This window comes from Schistocerca americana, chromosome 1, assembly GCF_021461395.2.
Source record: "Schistocerca americana isolate TAMUIC-IGC-003095 chromosome 1, iqSchAmer2.1, whole genome shotgun sequence".
NCBI lineage: Eukaryota > Metazoa > Arthropoda > Insecta > Orthoptera > Acrididae > Schistocerca > Schistocerca americana.
In genome coordinates, this window is record NC_060119.1 from 677,773,201 (window position 1) to 677,796,926 (window position 23,726).

At 42.2% G+C, this 23,726-nt stretch overlaps 1 protein-coding gene across 4 annotated transcripts in view; it reads left to right on the top strand.

The window, feature by feature from the left end:
* LOC124608858 (protein UBASH3A homolog) overlaps positions 1 to 23,726 on the top strand; it is a 257,494-nt gene that overhangs the window by 81,460 nt on the left and 152,308 nt on the right. For all 4 annotated transcript variants that reach the window (XM_047140020.1, XM_047140022.1, XM_047140023.1 and 1 more), the window contains one exon: positions 12,353 to 12,491. In XM_047140020.1, the coding sequence (XP_046995976.1) occupies positions 12,353 to 12,491 (139 nt within the window). The remainder of the gene's footprint in view (positions 1 to 12,352; positions 12,492 to 23,726) is intronic.

Here is a 23,726-nt window from a genome sequence, read left to right on the forward strand (position 1 = left end):
CTATTCAGGGGGACCCTATATTTCTGCACTGTATAGCGGAGGTCAAGAAAATTCCACCCCGCGAGTGAGGCTTTCCGCCTTCACCAACTCTGCCAACCGCCTGCATGAACTGAGGATGACGTCTGAACCCAGACGGCAGGAGTTATTGGTGCCGACATCAGCAACAATTTGCAGTTGGGTGCACCCAGTGCTCTCTATCCCCGCCGGCAGGGCCTCCTCCACATCTCAGATGAGACCCGACAATGACAATGATTGGCACTGGGTTCATGTTGGGAATTACTTTGAAGGAAGAACCACAAGGTGGTCACAGCGCAAATGCCCAGCATCACTTCTAATGGCAAACTGGCTTCTGGGAGGCCATCCGCTGGCCTAAATGTTGGATAAACACAACACAGACTATTTTCAGCATGTCTCTTACGAAGGTAAATAGTCCCATGCTGTCCTCCTGTCATCAGTTGGGGTGCCACATGTTAGCAAGAGTAGCATCTTAATGATTGCATCCTGAGTTCCCAGTGATAACAAGCTGCTTTATTATTGTTGTTATGCTGGTTTGCTACCCAGAACTGTTGTGGTTGCAGCTGGATCGCAAATGCCGGTGCTAGTAACTTCAGAATGCAGGTACTCAGGTGGTTGTCTGGTTGGAGTGTAGGTGTGAATACCACATCCCTCCTTTCTTGGAACAAAGATGCATAGCTATCTTGCTAGTAGCCACAGACTGTGCACCCCCTCTCCTCTAGGGGAAACATATAGATAGTGAAGCCATTGAATTGATGTTGCGTAGCCTGAACACCCTTCCCCCACTATGAGCAGAGAGAGATGACAGTGCCCACCCAATTCTCAAATACTTGGTGACAGGTGTTCACACTGGAATTGTGCCTCATTCAGGTGACGAGGAATACTAGATTGTGTCCGGGGAACCATTCGTGCATGCAACCCAGACCTTGGAACTGGTACCTGAGGTTGAGAGGCGTCGCCATCAACATATCATGGACAGCTCAGGCATGGCTGAAAAGGAATCTGAGTAAAGACAGGTTGTCACAACTGGACTTATGGTGTAAAGCATCAGTGAAGAAACATGGAAAAGGAAGAATAGGCCTCACTGAAGGAATGAGGAATGTAAGGTTCTGTTGAGCCAAGGAGGCCAGCAGAAAGAGAGCAGTGCACTGGAGGAGCCCGTCGAGCGTGAAACTGCTGCAAGCTGTCAGAGCCCTGGTGGCAGTTGATTCTTGGTGCCCTGACTGTGGTTAACTCTTGAGGCAGTTGATCCAGGGAGCCCTGGTGTGGATACCGTGTTCCTTCTTCCTTGAGGAGTAGCCAAAGGTCCTGCAGGTTGGATGTACTGAATCCTCCTCCTCAACTTTGACATCTCCAGTGTGATGGAATCTGCCAATAGTTTGTACTACAGCTGACACAGCCCTCAGCTTCACTGGATCACTTAACCTCAACCTCTGCATCAAGATGATATGTTTACATTATTATCATCAACTGCAACAGCTTCTCTCTTATCTGATTCACCTTGTCCTCTTTAACCCAACATCCCACCCTCCTGGACATTGAATTCCACCTCTCCAAGGACTTTATCCACACCTCCATCCATATTAAACCCACCAGCCACCAACAGTACCTGCATTTTGACAGCTGTCATCCCTGCCATGTCAAAAAATTCCTCCCATGCAATCTGACCACCTGTGGGTGGCATATCTGCATACTGAGCATTCCCTTGCACAGTATGTTGCAGGTCTTGTGAGAACCTTCACAGACAGGCACATAGTCTACAAACAGACTTCCCATAACATACCCTCACACACCTCCAAAACCCCTCACGACACCCAAGAATCAGCCACAAAGGAGCACCCATCCCTCTCCCTGTCATCCAGTATCATCTTGGACTGTAACAATTGAACCATATCCTTTGCAAGGGCACTGATTATCTATCAGTGTAGCCTGAAATGAAGGGCATCCTACCCAAGGGTCTTAAAATGGTGTTCCGTCAACCACCCAACCTACACAACATCCTTGTCCATTCCGTGGCCACTCCCAGTCTCAACCCCTGTGCCTCAAGGATCATACACCAGTGAAAGTCCCTAGTGCAAGACCGGCCCAATCCACCCTCAAAGTACTTCATACTCCGATCCTGTTGCAGTCTTATCCTCTTCCATCAGAGGCAGGGCAACCTGTGAAAGCAGACATGCCATATACCAACTCTGCTACAATTACTGCACAATTTTTTATGTTGCTAAGAGAACCAACCAGCTGTCCATCAGAATGAATGGTCACCACTTGAATGCAGCTAACAACAAAGTTGTGGTGACACAACATACAGCCAAGCACAACTTGCTTTATTCCAATGGCTGCTTCACTTCCCGAGCCATCTGGATATTTCCCTTCCACCACCAGCTTTTTCTGAACTACCCAGATGGGAGTTATCCTTACAACACATATTTTGCTTCCATCAGTCTCCGTTAACCCACTGTCCCCATACCCTTTACCCAAAAATTTCCACTTCCTCTGCCCCATCAGTCTCTCCAAATTCACATCTCAAAGCCACCTTTGTCGAGTGCTGCTCCCTCACCAACTCTAACACCTATGTATCACATACCTCCCCAGGGCATCCACCGCCCCTCCCTTCCCAAATTCCTCGTCATCAAACCGGCTTGTCCCTCCGAGTCACTAGCTACCTGCCCCCAACCCCTCAATCCTGTCTTCAGTCTGCAGTTCATCAGACTCTTCCCTAAGTTAGGTTCGCAGCATCTCCAACCAGAGTACCACCTCATGCGCCCCCCCCCCCCTCCCCCTCCTTCCTATGTTACAGGCAACCACACCCCTTATTAAGCTGTTTAGGAATCCTCACACATCAAAGCATTGGTGTTATCATTTGTTGAGAGATGGGTTTGAAATTTTGTTATTGTTCTTCTGCTTATATCCAACAGACCTGCATTACTATAAAAACTACCTCACATACACTAAATTGGTCAAAAATAAGTATGCCATTTTCCCATGTCTATGTAGGTTAAAATTTGTGGGCACTGCAAAAAATTTTTACATTCAATATCTTTCATGGAAGTGCATTCCCACCCACATCCTTAGTAAACAAATACATTTGAAATATTATGTATGAAACTAGCACTAACAAAATCTATAAATATCGTTTTCTTCTCTAGACATTCAAAAGCAGGCAGATGTTTTCCTCTTCTTTTTATATTTCCATGTAACACTGTGTACTGTTATTACTTTTCGTGTTCTTATTCTCATGTAATTTCATTTATGCTTAAACTAATACAGACTTTGCCCCCCCCCCTCTCTCTCTCTCTCTCTCTCTCTCTCTCTCTCTCTCTCTCTCTCTGCCTCCCCCATCCTCCTTCCCCTCCTGCCCTCTCTCTCTCCAGTATCATATTGATGATTCCTTGATGCCACAAAACATATCCTACCAACCAAACCCTTCTTTTAGTAAAGTTTTGCCGAAAATTTCTTTTCTTCCCAATTTGATTCAGTTCCTCCTCATTTGTTAAGCAATCTGTTCATATATAATCTTCAGCATCCTTCTATAGCAATACTTTTCAAGAACTTCTATTCCCTTCTTGTCCAAACTGCTTATTATCCACATTTCATTTCTGTGTGAGGCTCCATACAGATACCTTCAGAAAAGACCTCCTACCTCTTAAATTTGAGCCCCCAGGGGCTCAGCATTCATTTGCTGGGTACGGGCTTGGCGACCCCGGGGTTCCTGAGCTGGGGACTGGTAAGCGCCGCCAGTCCCCTGTCACCGTGACCTCTGAGCATACTTCAGCGACCACCGTGCGGCGCGGCGGTGGAACGTTGTGTGTCTCAGGGAATGGGGATCTTGGCTTGACCGCCTGGATCGCGAGGATGGAATAAACCTCTATAAAAAAACCCTCAATCTCAAGGTGTGCTGCGCGCTGATGAGATGCATGGCTGTTGAGGTGGAACAGTCGATAGCGGGCAACCTCTGAGGAACCTGCCGCACCTCAGTTGTATAAGGCTTACCTAGGCACGCGGGGCTCTGTCTAGGTGGACTTCTAGTTCCCTAGCTGCTCGTGGGACCAAGATGGATTCTTCGATATCCTCTTTTCTTCCTCCCAGCGGAAAGGGTGGGCCGCTGGAAGGTTCTAACACCCAATCTCTTAAGAGGGCCCGTGCAGTCAGTCCCCCTGACTCCGGCGCTTCTTTCAAAAGTCCAGTCTTAGGTAACAGAATGCATTCTGGTAATCCGAATGTGTTTTTCATTGTGAAACGGAAGGAGGGTAGTTTCGAGAAGGTTTCGCCATTCTATATACAAAAGGGATTGGAGGGAATCTGTGGCTCCTTAAAATCGGTGAAGCGCTTACGTAATGGGACCTTGCTAGTGGAAACTTCCACATCCCAGCAAGCAACTAACCTCCAATCTGCTAAATGCCTTGAAGAGTATGCCATAGACACTGAACTGCACAGCACCTTGAACTACAGCAAAGGTGTTGTGACATGCCGGGATATAGTTGACATTCCCAAAGAAGAACTGGAATGTGAGTGGGCTCCAGAAGGTATCGTTGATGTCCAACACATCATGAAGAGGGTTGATGGCGCTCTTGTCAAATCCGACTCCTTTATTCTGACCTTCAGTAGCACAAAACTTCCTGAACATCTTAAAGCTGGCTTCCTTCGCCTTAGTGTGAGGCCTTATTTCCCGACCCCAATGCGCTGTTTTAAATGCCAGCGTTTTGGGCATACCACCTTAGGCTGCAAAGGCGAAGCGACTTGCGGAAACTGTGGTCAGGCTGCTCATGACGGAGTTGGTTGCTCGTCTCCGGCTAAATGTATTAATTGCTCTGGGAACCACCCTGTTTGGAGTAGGGACTGCCGCATATTTTTAGAGGAACGCAAGGTCCAGGAAATAAAAACAACCAAGCGTATCCCCTATGGTGAGGCCAAGAAGATCTATAAGTTGATGCAGCCTCCTACATTTGCTACATCTTTTGCATCCCTGGTTCAGAAGTCTACTCCAAAAGTCGATGCCTCAACGCAGACTGAGGTGGTGAGTGTTGGCACTAACACCTGCAGCTGTCAGTGCACTTGCAACGCAGCCAGTGTTTCAGAGGCAGTAGCCCCTCCTCAAATGGCGGACAAAGGTACAGTGGCGAACTTGGGCCAGCCCCTGGCGTCTCCAACAGCTGAGGCTGTTCCCAAGCCCAGTGTGCCAATTACCACTCCCACATCAGCTCCCCCAAAGTCCACCAAACCACAGAAAGTTACTGTACAGCAGCAACAGTGGGTCAAATCCCGTGGTAAACCATCTGACCATGCGGATGTTGTTTTACGCGAGGCTTCATCTGACTCTTCCTCAGAGTTGATGGAGTACGATGTATGTGTGGGACAATCATCTCGTCCTACGCCTGCCCGTCCACCTGCTGCGGTCTCCCCGCCCCGTCGGAGAGACAGGATGAAGGTGCTACCCCCAACATAGATGGCTCCCATACTCCAGTGGAACTTGCAAGGGTTCAGGACGCATGTGGAGGAACTTCGTCTACTTTCTCAGGGTAGACCACTGTGTCTCTGTCTCCAGGAGATGTATTTACATCCATCATACTCCCCTGAGATACGAGGCTATACACTCCACAAAAAGCACGACCTGCGTGGAGAGAGAGCTAGAGGAGGCGTAGGTATTTTCGTCAGGACGGACTACCACTCCTCGCCTCTCTCACTTACGACGACTTTACAAGCCGTCGCTGTGTCCGTGCACGTGCGTCATCCATTGACTGTATGTTCACTTTACTTGCCCGCACATGATGCTCTTGATGAAGCGGCCCTCACCGACCTTATTACACAGCTCCCCCAGCCATTCATTATTTGTGGTGATTTTAATGCCCACAATGTGCTTTGGGGCTCTGCAATTACCTGCCCCAGGTGGAGCAATTGAGAGGCTTCTCCTGTCATCCTGTGCCTACTTGCTCAATGGAGGACAGAGTACTCATTTCTTCACGGCGACTGGGTTGTTCTCTGCCATTGATCTCTCGCTTTGCTCTCCAGCTCTTGCCGCCAGTGCTCACTGGGAAGTGGTCGCTGACTTGCACGGCAGTGATCATTTCCCAATCTGGATTCACCTGCCAGATGGCATGGGCCCCGAAAGGAGACCACCACGATGGGTGCTCAGAGGAGCTGACTGGACACTTTATAGCCAGTTGGCCCAATTTGAACACTGTGCGAATGTTGAGGTGTGGGTGGATCATATTACCAAAACGGTCCACCACACCACTGCAGCATCCATTCCACTGTCCACAGGCCACCGGAAAAGGCCACCTGTGCCTTGGTGGAGTGCCGAATGTCGCTCTGCAATCAGGACCAGGCGTGCGGCTCTGCGTCGGTTCCAGTGTCGGCCGACTGCTGAGAATCTTGCAGCCTTTTGGGTGGCGAGGGCAAGATGTCACCGCATTATTCGTGAGAGCAAGAAGAGGTTGTGGCAAACGTTCCTGAGCACCATTACTCGTTCCACCAAAAGTTCCATTGTGTGGGAGACCATCAGGAGAATTTCTGGCAGAGGAGGGAGGTGCCCCATAGCTGCTGTAATGACTAACGGCACTCTGCACACAGAGCCGCGAGACATTGCCCAGACTATGGCAGCGTATTTTGCCACAGTTACTGCAACAACTAGTCAGGATCCAGGTTTCCAGCGCCATAGAGCGGTTGCTGAGAGATGTAGTCTGAACTTCCAGTCCACCTCTCATGAAGTTTACAACTGCCCATTTTCTATGTGGGAGCTGGATTCTGCATTGTCTGGTGCTCGTGACACATCCCCTGGTCACGACAGGATCCATTACAGTATGCTATGGCACCTCACAATGCGCAACAGAGAACTCCTCCTCACACTTTTTAATGCCATTTGGGCGTCGGGTCACTTTCCTGACGCGTGGCGTGAGGCAGTTTTAATCCCTTTTTTAAAACCTGGGAAAGACCGCAATAGCCCAAGTAGCTACTGTAGTATTGCCCTCACTAGTTGCATAGGGAAGACCTTGGAGTGGATGGTCAACCGCCGCCTTGTCTGGATGTTAGAATCCCGGCAACTCCTTAGTCGCTTTCAGTGTAGGTTCAGGAGGTTTCGTTCCACCTTCGATAACGTTGCCCTCCTAGAGGCTGCTATACAACAAGCTTTCCTACGCCATCATCACCTTCTAGGTGTATTTTTCGACATCGAGAAGGCCTACGATACCACTTGGAGGCATCTCATCCTGGAGCAGCTTCACGAATGGGGTTTTCGTGGTTGTCTTCCTGTTTTTATTCAGTCTTTCCTCTCGCCATGATATTTTAGATACCGAGTTGGTGACGTCCTGTGTGATCGCTTTGAGCGGGAGAACGGTGTCCCTCAGGGTAGTGTTTTAAGTGTGACTCTCTTTGCCATCGCTATTAATAGCATTACGTCCATAGTGAAAAGTCCTGTCCAGTGTTCTTTGTTTGTGGATGATTTCTCTTTGTTCTGCTCTTCTTCAAGCCTTGCAATGACAACTCGTCAGTTGCAACTTACGATTAGGCGTTTGGATGACTGGGCGCAGAAGAGTGGTTTTAAGTTTTCCACCGAGAAGTCGGTATGTGTTCTTTTTAACCGTTCTCGTTCGATTTTAACCTTTCCTGAGTTGAGGATGAGGGGAAGCTCACGTGGTTACCTCATCTTAAAGACCTGAAACGGCGGTCACTTAGGGCTTTAAGTGTTTTAAAACGTCTTAGCCACAGTACATGGGGAGCTGACAGGGCTTGTCTGCTCCAGTTTTACAGGGCGTTTGTGTGATCTCGGCTCGATTATGGGTGCACGGTGTATGGGTCTGCGAGGCCTTCTTACTTAAGTTGTTGGACGTTGTGCACCATGAAGGGCTTCGGTTGGCCACTGGGGCATTCCGAACTAGCCCCATACCAAGCCTCTGTGCAGAGGCTGGTGAACCGCCACTTCCTATGCGGCGACGGCTACTTACAGTGCGCCAGGCGTATAAAACTTTGTCCACACCATACACCCCTGCATACCGTACCGTTGCTCAGCCTCCTCTGGCATGATTATTTCATAACCGGCAACGTGCGACGCGGCCCTATGGGATTCGCGCACAGGATTGCCTCGGTGCGATGTCTATGGCTGGTCTTCGTGTTTTATGTTGCGGTTGGAGCAGATCTCCACCTTGGCTCCTCCGGAGACCCAAACTTATTTTAGATTTGACTAATTTTAAGAAAGATGGCACACCAGATTTTACGTTCCAATCTCTGTTTTTTAACATTTTAGATGTGCATCATGGTTTCACTGTCGTTTATACTGATGGCTCCAAACAGGAGACTTTCCTTGGCTGTTCTGTGGTGTTCCCTGATCATGTTACCCGGATTCGCCTCCCTGCTGAATATACCGTTTTCGCAGCGGAGCTCCACGCGATCCTGAAGGCACTGGAGCAGATGCATCGTGTTCGGGGCTATCGATTTCTTCTCTGCTCCGATTCTCTTAGTGCCTTACAATCACTGCAGAACCTATACCCGACTGAGGAGATGGTCCAGTTGATACATGACGAACTGTACTTGCTCCAACAGTGGGGTAAAGAGGTATCCTTCTGCTGGTTGCCCGGTCATGTTGGCATATGGGGCAATGAACAGGCTGATCGGGCTGCCAAGGAGGCCAGCAGAGAGCAGGATGTGGTCCAGTGTCCTATCTCCTTGCAGTCAGTCATCGCTGCACTCCACAGGAAGGGCATGGAGTTGTGGGAGGATGAATGGCTGGCGGTGACGGCCAATAAACTGCGGTCGGTAAAGTCAACCACTCGGCCGTGGCGTTCCTCCTGCCGGTTGCTCAGGTGGGAAGAGGTGGCCCTCACACGTCTTCGGATCGGGCACTGTCCTCTGACGCATAGCTATTTATTACGGCGGGAGGATCCTCCGTTTTGTGATGCTTGTGGTGTGCACATCTCTGTCCGGCACATTTTAACGGACTGCATTTTTTACTGTGATGCAAGGGCAGAAGCACAAGTTGATAGGGATCTGCCTTGTGTTTTAGCTAACGATGAGACATGTGTGTCTAGGGTTTTTTAGGTTTTGTGATGTGTCTGGACTCTGGCCTAAACTTTTAGGCTGGAGGTTTTAGTGTATTGCAGAGTGGCTGACTCCTCCCTTTTTTCCTTGCGGTCAGCCAGCCACTTCCATCTGCTACATTGTTTTAGCTCCCTCTACCATTTTCTTCCTGTGTTGTTCATGTTTTACTGCTGACGCCCTGCTTCATCCCACGCTTCGGTGTGGGTGAGCACTTATTTTTCAATGATTGTTCCCCGTGTTTTATGTTCCGTTTTATGTAAATGTTCTGAGTTTTTTTTCTTGACACCCGTCTCACTATGTTACTGAACGGGTGCTGAAGACCTTGCTGTCGTGCGCCCACAAAACCCCTCTACTACTACTACTACTACTACTACTACTACTTAAATTTGAGTTAGATGTGTATGAATTCCTCTTTGTCAGAAAATCTTTTCTTCCTGTAGATAGTCTGCATTTTGTGTCCTATTTACTTTGGCTATCTTCAGTTATTTTCCTGCCCAAATAAAAAGCTCCTCTATTATTTTTAGTGTCTCATTTCCTAATCTCATTCCCTCAGCATAACCAGATTTAACTTGACTGCATTTTGTTACCCTTGTTTTAATTTGGTGGTGTTCATATTATAACTTCCTTTTGAGGCACTATCCATTCTGTTTAGCTGCTCTTCCAGGTCCTTTGTCATCTCTGATAGAATTACAGTGTTATTGGCTAATCATAACTCTTATTTCTTCTCCCTGTACTTTAATTCCTCTTCCAAATGTTTCATTGGTTTCATTTTCTGCTTACTCAGTGTACAGATTGGTTATCATTGTGTTAGTCTATAACCTTGCCTGGTCCCTTCTCAACTGCTGTTTCCCTTTCATGCCCTTCAACCCTTATAACTAGAGTCTGGTTTCTGTACAAGTTGTAAACAACTTTTTGCCTCCTGTATTTTATGCTTGCTTCAATCAGAATTGCAAAGAGTGCATTCCAGTCAACTTGGTCACAAACTTTCTCTGACTCTATGAATGCTATAAACATAGGTTTTTCTTTCTTCAATCCATCTTCTATGATAAAACATAGGGTCAGTATTGTCTTGGGTGTCCTAAATTTCTCTGAAACCCAAACTGACCTTTCCCAAGGTCAGCTGTTACCAGTTTTTCTGTCCTGCTGCAAATTATTAGTGTCAGTATTTTGCAACACCATCTTATTAAATTGATGATTCAATGATACTAACACCGGCCATCACCTGCAGTCTGTGGAACTGGCATTATACATTCTTCTTAAAATCGGAGGCTATTTCGCCCTTCTCAGATATTTTGCACACCAGATGGAATAGTTTTGTAATCACTGGTTCCCCAAAGTAACTCAGTAATTCTGAGGGAATGTCATCTGCTACATCAGCCTTGTTTTGACATAGGTTTTTCAGTATTTTGTCAATTTTTTTTTCCACTGTATCATACCAGTAAACTCATGATTCTTTAAAGAATTGAACTCTCATGTATAAAACAGACTTCTAATTACTATTCACAGGAGTTAATTTGTTAAAATACTTGAAGTTAAGCATATAAGTGAGAAAAGGCTTAGAAAAAGTTGAAATTGTGTTCAAAGTTTTTTGAAGTTGCTAAGTGCTCTCATTAGCAAACACTGAATGAATATAGTCTGGATATTTGCGCACAGTGAGTGTTGTTGCCTCAGGACATATACACAGTTTGTAACTGTTAAATTTGTCTTACTATGTTGAACTTTTCACATAATTTTTAAAATTCAGTCACTGTGTGTATGAAATACTGAAAAATCGAAGTTTTGTTGCCTCTGCAACTGAGTCCAGGCTCCGTGCCCCAGTATAGTTGCTCAGTAGTATAGATGTTCCAACTCGCCTTCAACTACTTCCTCTTCTCTTGCTACAGAGTTGTGCACAAAAAACCAGCCTCAATTACTAGATTCCCCTTTGTCACCCGCCAATTGTCATCTGTTGTTTTGAGCCTGTTGCAACGATGTTTTTTATTTGTTTCTTTATTATGTAATTATTAGATATTTATCTGTTAGTCGTCGTATGTGCTCATGCCAGGCAACAGTTCATGGGTATTTGGTGAGCAGTCTGTACTCGGGGCCAGTTTCTTGTGCGCCACACTATGTGATATTACCTTCAAGTTCATCTCCCTAGTGTCACATGGAAGTAAATATTATGATTTCCAAATGAAAACTTGATATTGAATGTTAATCATTCAAACAAGTTGCAAATAATAATATGTAATTAATAGAAGCTTAACCCTCCAGCAGGTGCGCCTATGTATAATGTGCCCAATGACAAATGACATTGTATTGAACCATTTCATTGTTGTTTTACAATTGTGAGCCCACACCTATTTCTTCAGTATTTCTTCTGCTAATACGGTAATAAGTTGTGTTGTCATACACCCAAGCGAGCAGCAGTAATATAAAATAAACAATGAGCTAGGTGATAAAAAATGTACAGATCGTGCAAGGAAGTGACCCACATTCCGAGCTAGCAGCACAATTCTACAATAAACATTTATCTACAAGATAGATAGTAATCCAAAAAGCAGTAGCGATCTGATGCAGCTGTGCTGCTTAATGCTTGAAGCGTGTCTTTACTGCAGGATAACACTTGTATGCAGCAGCAGAGTGATAATATAACTTTACTTTATTATGTTTTATTGAACAGTGATACCTTGTTAACATGAAGACAGCTATTCTTTACGTGTGAACAAAGTACGCTGGGTGCCTGCTTGTGTTACAAAAAATGGCTTACCTGCTTGATGGTTAATATTGTGATGGGTTCTGGCAAATGCAGTGTGTGTAGCTTTTGTGGTATAAGGCATTTCTTATGGTCAGCAGTTCATACTCGTTAAATTTTATCGTCCTTGTAACCTTTTGGTTTATCATAACAAATTTATGTTCTGTTTGAAGATATATTGGCAAAAGTAATTTAAACTATAGGTGATTTCCATCTAAAGTGGTGATGCGTAAGGCTAAAGTGATATTACTTCAAAACTTTCTTGTGTTTACATTTCATTATAAAGGTTTCCAATATGAATAATGAATTGAATCTCAGGTTTTATGAATCACATGTTGCTTGTCATAAGGGAAAAAAAATCAGAAGTAAAAACATTAAGACTGAAGTAGGAAAGGCAGATTACTTTTCTGTGTCCTGTGCTTCTGAACTCTATGTAGATATTTGTGGCTTTTCGAAATTTAAGTTACTACTTATTGAGCAAACAATATAAGAGAAGCAGCCTTATTTGTTTCTCCCCAAAATTCGATTGTCTTCTGTAACCAGTTTCTTGGAAGTAAAGCCTTATCATTCTAATAGGTTCACAAAGTTCTGTATCCACATATGCCACGTGAATCTGATGAACTTGAGCTCCGCATTGGTGATTACATTTATATCAGCAGTGAAGCACTTGTTAACACACCAGATGGTTGGGTTGAAGGCACTTCATGGCTTACCGGTGAGTAGACTTACCAATGCTACATTATACATTATTTTAATAAATGGTTAATATAGTATTTTATAAGCCAGCAGCAATTTTTAGATTTTGGACAAGGTGCGGTGAGAAGCAAAGACTCTGTCCTTCTCAGCCTGCCTAAAAGTCTCCTCTGACCCAGGGTTCTGGGCAACTTCCTTGAACTCGCCTTTTTCCTAACCTCACCTGTCCTTTTCCTTCACTCTCCTACCTTTCTCTTCGACCCTTCTGCCAGAAGTGGCAGCCACTGGCTCCAAAAGCTTGCAAATTTAAATACTTTTATATATGTATTCTCCTGCTTGGTGAGTAGTTTTTTAATCTGTCCATTCGCTGTTCAGTCTGTGTGCCAGACATTAGTAATAACAGAAACTTCCATCATCTAACTGTAGTGTTCTGTCATTGACCTCCCAAAGACACACCTTAAATTGATCTTCCTTCCAGCCCCTCTTATCAACTTTTCTCGAGTGTGCAAGCTGCAAGCTGGTACACCTGTTGATTAGATTAGATTAGATTAGATTAGATTTACTTTCATTCCAATTGATCCATAGTGAGGAGGTCCTCCAGGATGTGGAACATGTCAGAAAAACAACAATACACGACAAATATTTACAACTAAAACAAGTAAGCTAATGTACCATTCCACAGGTCCCAAGTGGAATGATCATCATTTTTTAATGAACACTAAGAGTCATTTTACAAATACTAATGCACTGAATTTAAAATAAAAAAGTTTTTTTATTTATTTACAAGGTAATAAACATGTAATACAACTACTGCAATACTTATTTACAATGAACACATTACTGCACTGAAATGGTGCAGAAGTTAGATTATACTTACACACACACACACACACACACACACACACACACACACACAAATTTTCAATGAACACATTACTGCACTGAAATTGTGCAGAAGTTATGTTGTACTTATACACAAATCATTTGGTTTTACTAAGAAATTCATCAATGGAGTAGAAGAAGTTGGCCACCAATAAATCCTTTAGGATTCTCTTAAACTGAATTTCATTGGTTGTTAAGCTTTTTATGGCTGCTGGCAAGTTATTGAAAATGTGTGTTCCTGAATAATGCACACCTTTTTGTACAAGACTAAGTGACTTTAAATCCTTGTGAAGATTATTCTTATTTCTAGTATTGATTCCATGAATTGAGCTGTTGGTTTGAAAAAGTGATATATTTTTAATGACAAATTTCATTAAGGAATAAATATATTGGGAAGCAGTAGTTAGTATCCCTAATTCCCTAAACAGGCTTCTGCAGGATGTTCTTGAGTTCACACCACATATAACTCTTACTGCACATTTTTGTGCCCGGAAAACTTTAGCTTGGCTTGATGAATTACCCTAAAAAATAATCCCATATGACATTATGGAATGAAAGTAAGCATAGTATGCCATCTTTTTCATTTTTATATCCCCTATGTCTGACAAAATTCGCATTGCAAACAGAGATTTGTTAAGACGCTTCAGCAGTTCTGTGGTGTGCTCCTCCCAGTTGAATTTATTATCAAGCTGTAATCCCAAGAATTTAACACTGTCCACTTCTTCTATCTTCTTGTCATCATATGTTAGACATATACTCTTGGGACACCCCTTACAAGTTCTGAACTGCATGTAGTGTGTTTTTTCAAAGTTTAGTGACAAAGAATTGGCTAGGAACCAGTGGTTAATGTCCACAAATATTTTATTGGCTGATCTTTCTAAGACTACACTTGATTTGCTATTTATTGCAATGTTTGCATCATCGGCAAACAAAACAAACTTGGCATCTGGTAATGTTACTGATGAAAGGTCATTGATATACACAAGAAAAAGTAAGGGCCCCAAAATGGAACCTTGTGGGACCCCACATGTAATTAGTTCCCAGTTGGATGATGCCTGATAGCTTGATACATGTCTCTTTCCTAATAACACCCTTTGTTTCCTGCCAGAGATAAAAGATTTGAACCATTTTGCAGCATTTCCCGTTACACTACAATATTCTAGTTTACTTAAAAGGATATTGTGATTTACACAGTCAAATGCCTTTGACAGATCACAAAATATACCAGTTGCCTGCAATTTTTTGTCTAATGAATTAAGCACATTTTCACTGTAAGTGTAGATAGCCTTCTCAATATCAGAACCTTTTAGAAATCCAAACTGTGACTTTGACAGTATGTTATTTGAGATAAGATGGTTATAAAGACGACTGTACATTACTTTTTCGAAAATTTTTGAGAATGCTGGCAACAGGGAAATTGGACGGAAATTTGATGCTATTTCTTTCTCCCCCTTCTTAAACAGTGGCTTAACTTCAGCATATTTCAGCCACTGAGGAAATATTCCACTGATAAACGACTGGCTACACAGATAGCTTAATATGTTACTTAGCTCAGAATCACATTCTTTAATTAACTTTGTTGATATTTCATCATACCCACTAGATGTTTTTGATTTTAAAGATTTTATGATGGACATTATTTCTGTTGGGGTAGTGAGGGTCAAATTCATATTATGGAAGTTACTTGAAATGTCTGGTCTAAGGTAATCCATAGCAGCATCTACCGAACCTGACAACCCCATCTTTTCAGTAACAGTTATAAAATGTTTGTTAAAAAGTTCTGCAACACTACACACATATGTCACCAATGTATCATTTACTCTTAATGCTATTTGTTCCTCTTCATGTCTGGTTCTACCGGTCTCCTCCTTCACTATATCCCATATTGTCTTTATTTTGTTATCTGATAAGACTATCTTTTCCTTGTAATATATTTGCTTTGACATCCCTATTACAGTCTTTAATATTTTGCAGTATTTCTTATAATGTGCTATAGCATCAACATTGGAAATGTTTCGGATTGACAGATACAGTTTTCTTTTTGTTTTACAAGATACCCCTATTCCTCGAGTAATCCATGGCTTCTTTGTAGACTTTGCTCTAACCTTGGTAAGTTTTGGGGGAAAGCAGTGTTCGAATAAGGTAAGCACTTTATTAGCAAAAATGTTATATTTTTAATTCATGCCATGAGCACTGTAAACATCAGTCCAGTGAATGTCTCTGAGGAGTGTCCTAAAACAATCAATTTTTGGCTTACTGATTACCCTCTTGAGCTCAGATTTAACAGATTTTATATCCTGTTCAGTATTAACATTTAACAGAAGGAACTGCATGTCATGGTCTGAGAGGCCATTGACTATTGGTTTTGTAATATAATTTTGTTCATTGGACTTTTCTATAAAGATATCATCAATGGCTGTTTGTGAGCAAGTGGCTATCCTAGTGGGGAACTTTACAGTGGGAATTAAGTTGAATGATAGTGTTACTAACTCAAATAAGTTCTTATTGGGAGAGTCTTTAAGGAAATCTACATTGAAATCACCAACAACCACTCTTTCTTTGTTTTCGGTTGTTAAATGGGCCAGTACAGCTTCAAGGTGGTTTACAAACAGATTAAAGTTACCTGCAGGTGCTCGATATATACTTAATATTATGAAGGATTTTTTGTGAAATTCTAATTCTGTTGCACATGCTTTCATATGCTGTTCTAGGCAAAATTTATGAATGTCTATGTTCTTAAATTTATGACAGTTCCTGATGAATGTGGCAACTCCTCCTTTCTCCATTTCTGATCTACAAAAGTGAGATGCTAACCTAAACCCTGTAACACTTAAAAGTTCTGTACCAGTGGTCACATGATGTTCAGAGTGGCAGATTATGTCAGCTGGGTTTGAAGACTGTAATTCATCTATGCAGATAGTTAATTCATTAATTTTATTTCTCAGTCCTCGAATATTTTGATGCAATAAAGATAGCTGACATTTCACATTGACTGAGTTAAAATTGGGTGGAGTTAAAATATCTGCTGACAGTTGAAAATTCTTAACCAATGGCTGTTTATGCTCATGTAATAAGCTGGAATTACGTTTTTTGATTTCTTTCTCAAACTGAAGGTTTGTCTCAGTTCTAACCTCTCTTAAAATTTGCTTTCTTTCTGTCCTCCCTACCCTAAAAAAGGGTCTTTTCTGAATCCTATAACCAATGGTATTTTACCACTCATGACAGTGCCTCCCCCCTTTAACTTTCCTGCTATTTCCCCAGCCAATTTACCCTTCCCTTTCCTGTTGAGGTGAAGGCCATGCCTAGTATAATCCCACCTACTGAGAGAATCAACATGAACCACACCAATGTGTGACCCCACACCCGACATGAGCAGCCGTTCCAGCTCCAAATTAACTCTCTTGACAGAAGAGTTCAAATGAGGTCAGTCATGGCGCCCAAGAACAGATACAAACTCAACACTAGTATGCTTCGATGCTGATGCAATCTTCGCCAGGTCACACTCTATACTGTACCCAGGATCTCTGTCACTACTGTTACCTGCCCCACCCACTATAACCACAGTGTCTTCCTTAGTGAAATCTTTGCAAAGTGATCCTAAATCCTCTGTCTCCTGCTCCAGACCAGCACTAGGTTTAAAAAAATTGGTGACCTGGTATTCTGATCCTAGTTCATCCTGCAAAAGTTGGAGGATTTATGTACCCATTCTCTCTGAATACATCAGATTAAGTGAGTTCTGCAAGCAAAAACAACAGTCCAACCAAAGGGAGAGGAAAACAAAAGACATTTAAAGTCTATAGCCTTTCTTCCACATGTGGAAAATGTTTGTTCAAAAATTGCCCAGATCATGAATCGTAAGGTAGATATAATCTTCGACCCACTAGCCAAGATAGCAGCTCTTCTATGACCTGTCAAAGATGACCTTCTTTAACAAAAGGTGGCTATCTATGAAGTTGCTTGTCAGTGTGGTAAAAGATGAGTGGGACAAACCATACACAATGAACAATAATGGCGCATTGAACAACAACTGCACACACACACACACCTTCTGCAGCCCATCAAATCTGTGGTGACTTGAATGTTGTATGTCCACTGGCCATTCCAGAGAGTACAGGAAGGTCAAGGTACTAGCCACAGTCTCATCCTATCGGGATGCTGTAATTGAGGAAGCTGCAGAAATCCAATTTTCAGACAACTTGCTCAAACCAGATGACAGTTTCCATCTCAATGTTTCATGGAAACAACTTATTTCACATCTACAGTCTTAGAGGAATTTTTGTCTGAATCTTTGCTGCCCGTCTTTCCAAACTTTATCATCCTTTCTAATAATTAAGCTCCTAATTTTCAAGCACTGTGAATTTTGTTGACTAGGTACTTGCGACATATTTATCTTGGATGCGAAAGATTTATCTGTGACTGATGCGATTATGAAGACTGTATTGTCTCTGATAGTGCTCGAGCCTTTTTCTCCACAGTGTATCTTTGAATCAAATGGTTTTAGCATTTTAGGTTATAAATAGATGCACTTGGGCACACAGAACTCAGCACTGGCTGATCTTGAAGTTGGCTGTATGGTTAATAACCAAATTATTGGAAGATTGAGTATTGCTGTCCTGGATGCATGCACAAAAGATGGTGAAGCTGTATGTGGTAGATGTGAATTAGAGGCAGATGAGACATTTACATCTCCATCAGAGTGTCTAAACTGTTCAGGTGATCATTCCATGTGGATCAGGGATTTCTGTTTTTTTGTCGAAGAAAGAAAAATTCACAAATTGACAGTGACGAGGAGACCCCATTATAATGAGGCTAATAAAGTCCTTAAAGTGATGTAACTTCTAGCATTTGGCACATTCCTTGCAACAACTCCTATGAAAAATTTCACATAAAGCAATGCATCAGCCCAAACTGAAACATCAGAGCTGGGCACAAATAAATGCAATTCTAGTTGAATTTACAAAGGGAAAATTCCCTGTGAGTCTTCAGGTTCACCAAAACCAGCGAGCTTTCCAAATGTAAATATTCAGTCTCAAGAAGCTGAAAACTTAGAATCTTTCTCAGTGCAACCCACACCAGCTTCAGATAGAGAAAATGACACAGTCAAAAGCCAACCAAAACTGAAATTGGTTTAAAACTACTGGATCATTGAGGGATACCACTTGCTGATGGTTAGGCAATGTTGCAGACATGTCCTTATGGAGAAACCAGGTATCCCATTGAACTTTCCTTTTTCATCTGCTGCATATCACCATGACAAAGAAAAAGGCCTCCCTGATCAATGGCACCTATAATTCAATGAAATGTGAATCAGTTCATAACTTATATTCTGGAGTTAAAATTCATAGCACAGAAAATACCACTGTACCTTTTTGCACAGGAAGAGAGATTTCAAAACAAAAGTATTGATGTCGCTGCAGTAGGAACCGACTCTCTCCACAGGAAAGATTGTGGTAGTGGTGACAGTGCTAAGGGTAATGGGCATCATTCAATAGTAACACATGCCACAGCTCAACCATCCTACTCACAGCCAGCTTGCATGCAGTAGCAGTTATCATCCATTCATCACTGAATATAACTACATGCACAGCATACATTCCACCTCATGACTAGAGACTCTCATAGACCTAATTAGACATTCCCCCACCAGTCCTCCCACGTGCTTCAGGGTCCCACAACACTTGCCCAAGGAGTCTCTTATGCGCTGAGGTCAGATGACTGTCTTTAGCTCAACTGGAGGGTTGTTCTTACTCATTGAACTTTCTGTCTGGTTGTGGAAAGAATTTATGAAATCCATTAACATTCAAACTGGTCGTAAGAGTATGGGAGTTTATCAGAAGTATCTACAGTAAATGCAGAGTGACATCTATCTCTGTCATAATGAAAGATGAGAATATTTGAACTCTTTCAGCTCACATAACACAGGAAGTGGCCAGTTGTTTCCCTAGTGTAAAATCCTATGTCAGAAAGCATTTGCAGAAAGTGCACAGTCTGAAATTGGTAAATGCATTGATGTGCATTTTCGCCTTTTCGTGGCGTAATGAATAGTCCATTAAATTTCAGCATGCAGCCGCGCAAATAAAATTTCCTCCACTGATATTTCATCCGCATAGCGTCTGGCCATCCTCAGAGTGAGTCACAAGACTGACGACAAGATGCCAAGCGCGGCCTAATATGCTCCAACACGGTGGTACTGTGCATGCGGGTCACAGATGATGGTCAGTGGCAAAGAAATATGCTTACACATGCGCCGCCTGTGGTGCAGGTGTACAGACATTCGATTCGCTTATTGATGTATGATTAGCAGCAGTGACACCATGAAGACTTCTCTGCAGTTTAATTACCCCAAGAGCCGGATTCCACACTTTGTCCAAATTAAAAACATTATCTCTAGTTGTTAAATTACTAGCTAATCTAATCTTTATAGCTTCCTCGAAGACAGATTCCCAAAAAGAAAAGATGATGCTGAATGCTTCATCACTACCAAAGGAAGTCATATGAAGTTTAAAAGTGTGAGGTGTAGTACCACCGAGATTTTATGGTCTTCTTAAAGTATACAAGATGGATAAGGATGAGTGTCTAAAGGACTTGTCTACGAGGCCTATAACAAGCACTGTTGGTTCACCATCGTATTTTTCTGCCAAATATTTAGCTTCCTTATTAAAACCATTGTGCCTACACATTTGTGATTCTATGGATTTTAATCAGAGATTTAGCAATGTCAGGCTAAATAGTACAGATGTGCTTGTTAGTTTTGATGTGGTATCATTATACACCAAAGTACCTTTAAAGGCCTCTTTATCTCTTATCACCCAACATTTTGATACGAACATTACAGCCTTATTTGACCATGTGCTTTTATCACGTTATTTTCAGTTTAATGGTGAATTTTATTAGCAGATTGATGGCGTTGCTATGGGAAGCCCCGTCTCCCCTCTGGTAGCTAATTTATTCATGGAAGACTTCGAGGACAAGACACTGGACTCAGCAAGTTTTAAACTAACGGTCTTCTGGAGGTACATGGATGACACATTTGAGGTATGGCCACAAGGGATAGATGAATTACGTTGATTTCTTGAGCATTTGAATTCTATCCATGCTAGTATCAAATTTACTGTCGAAATAGAAAATGACAGCTGCCTCCCTTTTTTTGGATGTTGTCATTTGCCGCAAAGTTGATCGCACATTAGGACACGCTGTTTATCGGAAACCAACACACACAAATCTATATCTACATGCCAGTAGCTGCCATCACCCTTCACAGACCATAGTGTCCTTAAGACCTCAGTGCACAGGGCGCACTGTATATCCAATAAAGATAATTTGCAAGAAGAGCTCACATAAATCGAGAGCATTTTTAAAGTGAATGGATTTTCTCTGCAATAAATTCTTAGAGCATTCAGTGCAATCGTAGAGTGCAGGTATGTCATGGGGAAGAAGATAGTAGTTCCTCCAGATCAAGTGCGTTTTTGCCCTATGTGGGTGCTCTTTCCTCAAAGATAGGCCATATTCTTGAGAAACACTGTGTTATGGTGATCTTCTGGCCCCCCATGAAGATTGCAGCTTTACTTGGCTCTGTAAAGGATGATTTACTGCTTCATAAAGTGGGTCTGTATCAGACTCCTTACGGAAATTGTGAGAAGTTGTACATAGGTCAAACAACACAAACCGTTCATGAGAGATGTGTGGAGCATCAAAGATACACATGCTTATCACAGCCAGACAAGTCAGTGTGGCTGAACATTGTATTGATACAGGGCATTCCATGAATTACAGTGATGTGAAGATTTTAACATCCACCTTTTCCTTTTGGGAATCTGTCTTCAAGAAAGCTATAGAGATTAGATTAGCTAATAATTTAATAAATAGAGATAATGGTTTTAATTTGGACAAAGCATGGAATCTGGCTCTAGGGGTAATTAAACTGCAGAAAAGTCATCATACAACAGCACAGTCAATAAACAGAAAATTGTTTTTCACATATTAAGGATAACATATATGTGATATGGAATGTGTCTGATTGTACACACCTGAAATATATCTTACATAAACGCAACAAAAAGATACAATGTAAATAAGATACCAACTAAACAACAGCACATTCAATTAACAGAAGTTTTTGTTTCACGTGTTAAGGATGAGTAATATATACAGGAATCAAGATAAGTTGACTATTCCAAGGCAAATACAGAAATACCAATAAACAATTTTCATATGCCTATTCAAAACAAAATTAATTACACTATTTATACAACACTTGCAAGTTTAGTGATTATATACATTTTCTTCCACATATTCATCAACTATATAAAAAGATTTCTCAATCAGGCACTCCTTGAGAATTTGTTTGAATGTTGGCGATCTATTGTTAAGGCATTTGATGTGTGGTGGGAGAGCATTAAACAGCTTAATACTGGCGTAGTAAGCTCTTTTTTGAACCATAGTGAGACTTTTCAATTCAATGTGCAGACTGTTTTTGGTCCTTGTGTTATAGTCATGAAATTGGCTGTTATCTTTGTATATAGAAGGGTTATTACAGACAAAGGTCAACAAAGAAAAGATATACTGTGAGGCGGTGGTAAGGATCCCCATCTTTTGAAACAAGCATCTACAAGAGTGTCTATGATGGACACCACTCATTATTCCGTTGGCGCTTTTTTTTTTTTTTTTTTTTCAGTGAAAATTTTCTTTTCGAGAGGTTGGTTCCTCCAGAATATAATAGCATATGTCATTAATGAATGAATATAACCGAAGTAAGAAGCCTTAATGGTATCTACATCAGCCACTGAAGCAATAACCCGTAGTGCAAATATTGCTGAGCTAAGTGTTTTGTAAAGATGAAGAATGTGTGTCTACCAATTACATTTGCTATCTATATAAGCACCCAGGAATTTTGTAACCTCAAATTTTTGTATTGCTTTATCTCTACACTTAATGTTAATTTCTTCCAGATTTCTTTGCGGAGTGTGGAATCTCATGTAAGGGGGTTTTATCTGTATTGTGTAAGAGACCATTTGAAGAAAACCAATTTATTATATCATTGAAAACTTTGTTTGTAGTTTGTTCAAGATTGTTATCGGTAAAATCATCAATTAGAAATGTAGTGTCATCTGTAAAAAGAGTAAACTTACTCTTTGTATCAGAACAAAGTGAGAGATCATTAATGAAGATGAGAAACAGTTTGGTTTGGTTGTGGTCTTCAGTCCTGAGACTGGTTTGATGCAGCTCTCCATGCACAGTAAAGCTGCATGCCCTCGGGAAAAATTACGGCTGTAGTTTCCCCTTGCTTTCAGCCGTTCGCAGTACCAGCACAGCAAGGCCGTTTTGGTTATTGTTACAAGGCCAGATCAGTCAATCATCCAGACTGTTGCTCTTGCAACTACTGAAAAGGCTGCTGCCCCTCTTCAGGAACCACACGTTTGTCTGGCCTCTCAACAGATACCCCTCCGTTGTGGTTGCACCTACGGTACGGCTATCTGTATCGCTGAGGCACGCAAGCCTCCCCACCAACGGCAAGGTCCATGGTTCATGGGGACCCAAAACAGAGTCTTGTGGCACACTACTACGTACTGTGCCTCCCTCAGATGAGGCAGTTTCTCCAGATGTGCCATTCAGCATTACAGTCTGCTTTTGGTCCTTTAGGTATGACTGGAGCTATGAACTAACGGTACCACCCAAAACATAATATCTTGCTTTTTTTCCAAAAGAATTAGATGGTTTACACAATCAAAGGTTTTAGAGAGGTCACGAAAAATACCTGCTGGAGACATCTTTTTGTTCGTGGCTTCCGGAACGTGATTGGTGAAAGAGAATATTGCTTTTTCTGTACAAAGACCTGCATGAAAACCAAACTGACTTTTGTTTAGGATATTGTGGAAGCTGAGATGATTGACAATCAACCTGTGCATCAGTTTTTCAAGAATTTTTGACAAGATAGTTAAAAGGGAGATTGGACAATAATTTGTAACATTGTCTTCCTCTCCTTTTTTTAAAGAGTAATATCACTACAGATTGTTTTAGCCTGTCGGGGACAATTCCTTCTTGCAGCAATGAATTGAATATGTTGCATAAGACTGGACTTATATATTTGTAGCAACATTTCAATATTTTACAGGAAATGTTGTCCACATCTAGACTTTTTATTTTTTAATGAGGTAATAATTGTTTCAATCTCTTTTATTGTAACGTGAGATAAGGGTACCTGTGGGGGGGGGGGGGGGGGGGGTCTGTTACTGATAGCTGTCTGTAGAAGAGCCAATGGCTCGTCCACAGAACCTTTACAGCCTGTCTTCTCTGCTGCTGACAAAAAGTGCCTGTTGAAGATTTCTGCAACCATTTCAGGTTTCTTTACGATATTGGTACCTTGTTTAAGTTCTAT